General features: G+C 38.2%; 1 protein-coding gene across 1 annotated transcript in view; it reads right to left on the reverse strand.

Annotated features, from left to right (window-relative positions):
• TEX11 (testis expressed 11) overlaps nucleotides 1-9,419 on the reverse strand; it is a 191,742-nt gene that overhangs the window by 31,582 nt on the left and 150,741 nt on the right. Inside the window, exon 25 of the mRNA XM_010832132.1 lies at nucleotides 5,240-5,312. Within this exon, the coding sequence (XP_010830434.1) occupies nucleotides 5,240-5,312 (73 nt within the window). The remainder of the gene's footprint in view (nucleotides 1-5,239; nucleotides 5,313-9,419) is intronic.

Genomic DNA, 9,419 nt, shown 5'->3' on the forward strand with positions numbered 1-9,419 from the left:
ATATTGTCACCTTGCTTATTTAACTTCTATGCAGAGTACATCATGCAAAATGCCAGGCTGGATGAATCACAAGCTGGAATTAAGACTGCTGGAGGAAATATCAACAACCTCAGATATGCAGATGATACTATTCTAATAGCAGAAAGTGTAAAGCAACTGAAGAGCCTTTTGATGAAGGTGGTGTAAAGCAACTGAAGAGCCTTTTGATGAAGGTGAAAGTGAGTCAAAAAGCTGGCTTAAAACTCAACATTCAAAAAACTAAAATCATGACATCTGGTCCCATCTCTTCATGGCAAATAGAAGGAGAAAAAGTCTAAGCAGTGACAAATTTTATTTTCTTGGGCTCTAAAATCACTGTGGATGGTGACTGTAACCATGAAATTAAAAGACATTTGTTCTTTGGAAGGAGAGCTATGACAAACCTAGATAGTATATTAAAAAGTAGTGACATCACTTTGCCAACAAAGGTCCGTATAGTCAAAGCTAGGGTTTTTCCAGTAGTCATGTATGGATGTGAAAGCTGGACCATAAAAAGGGCTGGGTGCAGAAGAACTGATGCTTTTGAATTGTGGTGCTGAAGAATACTCTTGAGAGCCCACTGGACTGTAAGGAGATCAAACCACTCAATTCTAAAGGGAACCTGAATATTCATTATAAGGTCTGTTGCTGAAGCTGAAGCTCCAATTCCCTGGTTACCTAATCGAAGAGCCGACTCACTGGAAAAGACCCCCAGGAAAGACTGAAGGTGAAAGGAGAAGGAGGCAACAGAAGATGAGATGATTAGATGGCATCACTGACTCATTGACATGAATTTGATCAAACTCCAGGAGACAATGAAGGACAGGGGAGCCTGGTGTGCTGTATGCTGTGGTCCATGGGGATGCAGAGTAGAACACTACTGAACAACTGAACAACCACAACAAATAATCCATCATCCTTGGAGCTATACCTAGTGGTCTTTGGCATATAATTCTTTTCATATATTGCTGGATTTTTTCCAGCTTCATTGAGATGTATTTGACATATAACATTATGTAAATTTAAGGTGTACAATGACATGGTTTTATACATGTATATACTGTGAAATGATTACCAAAATAAGGCTAGTTAACATATCCATTACTTCATATAGTTGCCATTTGTGTTTGTGTGTGTGAGGGGTGAGAACATTTAAGATTTACTCTCTTGCCAACTTTCAAGTATACAATTCAGTATTGTTAACTACAGTCACGATGGTGTACATTAGGTCTCTCAAAACTTATTCATTCTATATCTAGAAGTTTGTACCCTGTGACCACCATCACATGTTCCCCCATGCCCCTGGCTCCTGGCAACCAACAATCTACTCTCTGTTTCTATGAGATTTTTTTTTTCTAAGATTCCACATATAAGTTAGGTCTAACAGTATTTGTGTTTTTCTGTCTTATTTCACTCAGCATAATGTCCTCCAGGTATTCATCCATGTTGTTACAAATGGCAGGATTTCTTTCTTTTATAAGGCCAAATAGTTAATTGTGTGTGTGTGCATACATATACATATATATACATATATACATACATATATATGTATGTCATATTTTCTTCATTCATTCATCCTTCAATTAATACTTAGACTATTTCCATGTCTTGACTATTGTGAGACATGAACACGGGGATGCAGATACCTCTCTGCAATAGTGATTTCATTTCCTTTAGATATATACTCAGTACTGAGGTTTTTGAAGACGGTTGCTCTATTTTTGCTTTTTTGAGGAACGTGTACATTGTTTTCCATAGTGGCTGTACCAATTTACATTCCCATCAACAGTGCAAAAGAATTCCCTTTTCTCCACATCTCCCTTGTCTTTTCAATAATAGCCATTCTTTTAAATAGTTTTAGGTTCACAGCAAAATTGAGTGGAAAGTATAGAGCATTCCCATATATACCCTATCCCCCACTGCACACAACTTCCTCCACTATTAACATCCTGCACCATAGTGGTACATTTGTTACAATCAGTGAATCTACATTGACACATCACTTTTACCCAAATTCCATGTTACATTAGGATTCACTCTTGGCATTGTACATTCTATGGATTTTGACAAATGTATAATAACATGTATATACCACTGTAGTATCATACAGAATAGTTTCACTGCCCTAAAAGTTTATTGTGTTTTATCTATTTATTCCTCCCTCCTCAATTCATGCTGACAACCAAAGATCTTTTTATTGTCTTCATAGTTTTGTCTTTTTTGTAATGTCATATAGTTGGAATCATATAGTATGTGGCCTTTACAGATTGGCTTCTTTCACTTAGTAATATGCATTTAAGTTACCTTCATGTCTTTTCATAGTTTAATAGCTCGTTTCCTCTTAGTTCTGGACAATATTTCATTGTTTGGACATTCCACAGTTTATTTGACTATTCACCTACTGAATGGTATCTTGGTCGCTTCCAAGTTTTAGCAATTGTGACTAAAGTTGCTATAAACATCCATGTGCAGGTCTTTTCATGGACATAAGTTTTCAATTTATTTGCATAAATAACAGGGAGCACCGCTGCTGGATTGTATAGCAAGAGTATGTTTAGTTTTGTAAGACACTGCCAAGCTGTTCTTCAAAGTGGCTATACCATGTTGCATTCCTGTCAGCAATGAATGAGAATTCCTATTCTTTCACATATTCACCAGCATTTGGTGTTGTCAGTGTTTTGAATTTTTGTCATTCTAATAAGTGGGTAGTGGTATCTCATTGTTTACATTTGTAAGTCTCTAAAGACATAGATAGATATAGCTATATAAAGAGAATCTAGCTGTGTTCCTAGAATGAAGAAACTGATTTTCAGTAGACAGCTAGCATTCTGACATACTTTTTAAATAAAAGGCACTAAAGGTATAAATTTCACTCTGAGCACTACTTTAGTAATTTAGATTCTGTTATGAGGTATTCTAAGCATCATTTTCTAGATATTTCATATTGTTGCTGCTGTTGTTTAGTCGCTAAGCCAAGTCCAACTCTTTTGCAACTCAGTGGACTGTAGCCTGCCAGGCTCCTCTATCCATGGAATTTTCCAGGCAAGAATACTGGAGTGGGCTGCCATTTCCTTCTCCAGGGGATCTTCCTGATACAGGGATCAAATCCAAGTCTCCTGCATTGGCAGGCAGAGTCTTTACCACTGAGCCAGCAGGGAAGCCCAGATATTCCATAGTTACTTTTGTTTTTTAAAATGTCCAAGTGGTAAAGCATTCTGTTCCCTAATTCCATTATTAACTTCTAGTTTTACTGCATTGTGAAGCATTGTGGTCAGATAATGCTATTTGTTTTATTTTTAGAATTTATTCAGGTTTTTTTTTTTTTTCATTCAGGTTTTTCTTGTGATCAATTCTATCAATGTTCAAAGGGCACATGAAAAGAAAATGAGTTTTCTATTATCAGGCTGCTGCTGCTGCTGCCAAGTCGCTTCAGTCGTGTCCGACTCTGTGCGACTCCACAGACGGCAGCCAACCAGGCTCTGCCGTCCCTGGGATTCTCCAGGCAAGAACACTGGAGTGGGTTGCCATTTCCTTCTCCAATGCATGAAAGTGAAAAATGAAAGTGAAGTCGCTCAGTCGTGTCTGACTCTTAGCGACCCCATAGACTGCAGCCTACCAGGCTCCTCCATCCATGGGATTTTCCAGGCAAGAGTACTGGAGTATAAAGTATTTTTTCAGGCTATCTGGTATATTTCTATTAAATCTTCCATACTGAGTATGTTATTTAGGTATTTTCTCTCCTTTCTTTTTATTGTTTTTATTCTTCTAAATGCCTGCCATAGATTGAGATAGGTGAATTAAATTTTATATGTTTATGTTCTTTCTTATAATTCCTATAGTTTGATATAAACATTCATCAAAGGTATCATGAATATACACATAAAATGACAGCCCAATAATTTTTAAATATAAGGAAACCAAATTCACCATTTTTTAAAATAATACACAATGACCAAATGGATTATTCCAGAAATCCAATGATGACTTAATTTTAGGAAATGTATTATTATTATAATTTAATATATTAATACTTCAAAAGAGAAAAACCATGTAATGATCTCCAGAGAAGCTTAAAAGACACGTAATTTGGGACTTCCCCGGTGGCACAGTGGATTAGAATCCACCTGCCTATGTAGAGCACACAAGTTCAGTACCTGGTCCAGGAAGATTCGAAATGCCACAGAGCAGTTAAGCCTGTGCCTCACAACTACTGAGCCTGAGCTCTAGAGCCCATGGACACCAACTATTAAGCCTGAGTGCTGAAGCCCATGCACCCTAAAGCCTGCATACTACAATTACTGAGCCTATGTGTTGGTTACAACAACTGAAACCTGCACACCTACAGCCTGTGCTCCGCATCAAGAGAAGCCACTGAAACAAGAGCCTGTGTACTGTAACAAAGAGTAGCCTCCGCTCATCACAACTAGAGAAAGCCCGTGCAAAGCAATAAAGAGCCAGCATAGCCAAAGTAAATAAATAAATTAATAAAAAATAAAAGGCATGAAATTCAATTCAGTATGTATATATTTTTAAAAAATTCTAACTAAAACAGGAATAGATGGATACAATATAATAAAGTCTATATAATAATACCATCCTTAATTAGGATACCATAGCAAGCTACTATATAGCTTCTAATGGTTTACTACTACACAGGTTATTTCATTACAAAATGTTAACAGTATCTGATATTATCATTGTGGTTTGGAAGATTCTGTATCCTACATTTAGTCAAAGTCAAAATTTGTTTAAATTAGATATCAAATCCAGTGACTTAAGAGCAATAAAGTCATATTGAACAATGATGGTACTATTTTTATACTCAACACTACAATGAAAATCAAGATAAAATATATTCTTGGGACTTCCCCTGGTAGTCCAGTGGCTAAAACTCTTTGCTCCCAATGCGGGGGCCCAGGTTTGATCTCTTGTCAGGGAACTAGATCCCACATGCCACAACTGAAGATCCTGCATGCTGCAACTAATACTCAACACAGCCAAGTAAATAAATATTTTAAAAAATATTCTTACTCTAAGTAGTGTGTCAAAGATTTAAAATACAAAATACAAACATAGAGTGGGGAAAAGCTAGTTCTTAAAGGATCATTTGGCTGGTTATCAAGTATTTCAGTGGCACAAATTTCTGTTGATAAAAGACTAGGTTATTCAGATCCGAAACCCCCTTTATAACCATGTTACCATACTCCCAGTCCCACTGTACCTGTTGTTTTCAGGACATTCCAGATGTCTCTGCATTTACGGATCAGATCAAGTGCACGATTTAGGAAGCAGTTCTGTTTGGTAAGAAAGTAATGAGAAAATTAGTCTCAACCAAACAAAACTTTAAGCAAATAAAAATCATATCATTAACAGCAGTAAAAAATTAAACTAGAAAAATCGAAGTATAAACTGAATATTTTTGGATTTATATATAAATATTAGCCTCTATTTTTTTTCTCTTTCCTTTTCTCCCCCTAGTTTTATTGAGGTACAATTGATATAACAGCACTGTTTAAGATGCATAGCATAATCACTTAACTTATAGGAAATTGAGGATTAAACAGAAAATCTTGAGTAGTATCAATTTTAATAATCTAGGACAGAAGAAAATTGCTTCCAGAATGGTGATATGAGGAGATCTATGGATCTTCTCCCCAGCAAAACTACCATAACTGGTGAAAATGATAAAACATAATCATGTAAAGTCTCAGAAAATTGCCCTAAGGGCATATATTAATAGCCAATGGGGAAACATCTATTCCAGGAAATCTTCTAAAGTCTCAGTAAGAACAGTGAGTACCTGTAGCTGTTGAGCCATGATCTGGCCAACTCCCCTCCCCAGTTCAGTATGATGTAAATGTACTTTAGGTGGGTATAACCAAGAGGATAGGGCTCACTATACCCTCAGCTTCCAGGCTAGGGATGACCTTAAGGGGCATGTTGCCAGGACTTCTCATTCCCCTCCCCAAGACCTGTATTGCATGAATATGTGCTGTGCTTAGTTGCTCAGTCATGTGTGACTCTTTGAGACCCTATGGACTGTAGCCTGCCAGGCTCCTCTGTTATGGGGACTCTCCAGGCAAGAATACTAGAATGAGTAGCCTATCCCTTCTCCAGGGGAACTTTCTGACCCCGGAATTGAACCAGGGTCTCCTACATTGCAGTTGGATTCTTTACCAGCTGAGCTACCAGGGAAGCCCGAGTTCTATTATAAACAAGCACAATTAAGAAGCCTGGCACTCTTTTCTTCTACCCAGTCCCTCCAAGCACTGCAGTTGAAAATACTGGGTCACAATGGCCCTCACCTCAGCTTCCTTATAAGAGAGTTTCCATGCTCATAGAGGCAAGTTAAGAATGTTAGGGACTATGACTTTTGCTAGATCCTGATTTACAGAGCTGTATTGTCATTCTGATACAAATGGGTCATGGTCCCTGCCTCTAGCTCCAAAGCAGTGTATAGAGTTTCTGCTCAGGAGGAGAGGAAGGTCATCAGAAGAGTGAGCTCTGCAGTCACCCTAAAGAGACTGACTGACATTTATTGAAATAGAGCTTGGGGAAGTTCAAGTCTAAAGACACTATAAAAAAAAAAAGTGAAGATTTTGGTGTGGGCAGTTAAGAGGAAGCTGGTAACTCAGTGATAATGACAAGCCAAACAGTAGAATACAAGTTTACAGAGAGAACTAAGGGGAAGAGAAAGCTAAGATTACTTACCCCTTCAAAGGGGCCTTACATTAATTGGATCAGACTGTGGAGCAATTTATACCAGAGTATTTTCAAACGTGCATGCGTGCATGCACACATGCACGTACATGTGTGCATGCACACATGCACGTACATGTGTGCATGCACACACACACACACACACACACACACACACCAGTCACCTAGTAATTCATCAAGCCTTACACCTGTGTATGATACCAACAGAAGACCACTCAGAAGCTTAACGGAGAAGGCAGTGGCACCCCACTCTAGTACTCTTGCCTGGAAAATCCCATGGACGGAGGAGCCTGGTAGGCTGCAGTCCATGGGGTCGCTAAGAGTCAGGCACAACTGAGCCACTTCACTTTCACTCTTCACTTTCATGCACTGGAGAAGGAAATGGCAACCCACTCCATTGTTCTTGCCTTGAGAATCCCAGGGACAGGGGAGCCTGGTGGGCTGCTGTCTATGGGGTCGCACAGAGTTGGACACGACTGAAGCAACTTAGCAGCAGCAGCAGCAGCAGAAGCTTAACAGGGTGATCATGGAAAGAGATACTCAAAAATAACCCTGCTAAAACTACTTTCATTCCTTTCCAGAGGAGGGGTCATGGTGACTGCAAAGGCAAAGACTGCGATCTCTGAGGAATAACATTAGATGCTCTATACTATTATACAGCTGCAGAAATAAGACTGCACTGAACTAGCCCAGACAAGTCACTAATCAAACAAACAAGCACATATTAACAAGTCCCAGAGAGGGGGAATCAGTACCCAAAGATGTTCCAAAATATGCAAAATGTTCAGTTTTCAACAAAGAATTATAAAATATGCAAAGAAACAAGAAAGTATGACCCATACACAGGAATAAAGTAGGCAACAGGAACTGACTTTTGAAAGGTCCAATATTGGAAATTAGCAGACACAGGTTTCAAAGCAGCTGTTTCAAATATGTTAAAACAATTAAAGGAAACCACACTTAAAAAAGGAAGGCAAGATGACAATGTCAGGAAATGTAGAATATTGATTAAAAAGGCAGTGGGATAATATATTCAATGTGATGAAAGAAAACAGGCAACCAAGAATCTAATACCCAGCAAAATTATCTCTCAGAACTGAAAGAAAAATAAAGAAATTCCCAGATTAAAAAAAGTTGCATCTTTTTGCTAGCAGAACCATTTATAAAAATGCTAAGAGAAGTTCTTCAGGCTGAGAGCATGTGACACCAATAGCAATTTGAATACAAATGAAAAAACAAAGTGCACTGATAATATATTTTTCTTATTTTAAAATACTGTGTAAAACTATGTATAGTTTATTTTTATACCTAAAAGATATACACAGACCATTTCATCAACCCAAGAACAAATTAGATTCTTTCTCAAGCACACATGGCACTTTATCCAGGACAGACCATATGTTAGACCACAACACAAACTTCAAATACATTTAAAATAACTTGAAGTCAGACAAAGTATGTACTCTGTCTACAGTGGAACAAGATTAGTTCTTCTACAGGAATTAAGGCCTCTATCCAGGTGGAGGATGATAACCTTAGGCTGAGGACAAGCATGTGGACCCCAGACTGGTTGGAACCAGAAGGCTAATATCAGACTGAGATGATGACCATTCTATTACCTCACCACCAGCCAATCAGAGAAGAGCTACATACTCTGCAGTGCCACTTCCCCAAATGTTGCCTAAAAAAACTTCCCTGAAACCCACTGGGGAGTTCAGGTCTTCTGAGCACGAGCCACTCATTCTTCTTGCATGGCCTTGTAATAAGCCTTTCTCTGCTCCAAACCCTGACATTTCAGTTTGTTTGGAATGAATTTCAGTTTGACAACACCCTTACTTATAAAGAAGCCAAAACGATTGTTTTGGTTTTGCTCTGAGGCTTGTAGATTTTTTTTCATCTTCTTTTACTATGGAAAAGTTTCTAAAAAGAGGTCCCTTTACTACTCAGAACAAGGGCTTTATATCCTTTATCTCTAGTAACTAGCAGAGTACTTGGTACTCACATGTTTTTTTTGAGTTGAACTCAACAATGGAAAAGAAAGGAAAGAAAATATGTTGACAGAGATCTATTGATAGCTTGTTTCAGATGTGAAGAATCACATAAAAGAACATATTAACAGAAGGAACAGAATTAAGCAGCAAGAAGGATTTTGGACCAATTGGAAAGAAAAGAAGCTGGCAAGTATGGAAAATTAGGAAGTTTTCTTTGGCTAGGTAAGAGAAAAAAACCAGAGAGATCCAGAAGTTAAAATCATACAAACATGCTAGAAGTCCAATTTGGTGACAAATTTCCTAGCTTGAAAGAAGGAAGGAAAGAACTAAAGACAAATGAGTGAATACTCTGGTATACGGGAGAGTGAGATACTGATGTTGCTATCTCCTTAAAAGGTGTAAAGTTTAAGCTGAGAGTGGGATTCAGGCAAAAGTAGGTATTTTGTTTTCTTGTTGTTAAAACTGAGTTAATGTGGATCACAATAAGCTGTGGAAAATTCTGAAAGAGATGGGAATACCAGACCACCTGACCTGCCTCTTGAGAAACCTGTATGCAGGTCAGGAAGCAACAGTTAGAACTGGACATGGAACAACAGACTGGTTCCAAATAGGAAAAGGAGTACGTCAAGGCTGTATATTGTCACCCTGCTTGCTGGGAACCCTGGCATGCTGCAGTCCATGGGGTCACAA

This window comes from Bison bison, unplaced genomic scaffold, assembly GCF_000754665.1.
Source record: "Bison bison bison isolate TAMUID 2011002044 unplaced genomic scaffold, Bison_UMD1.0 scf7180017864537, whole genome shotgun sequence".
Classification (NCBI taxonomy): Eukaryota; Metazoa; Chordata; class Mammalia; order Artiodactyla; family Bovidae; genus Bison; species Bison bison.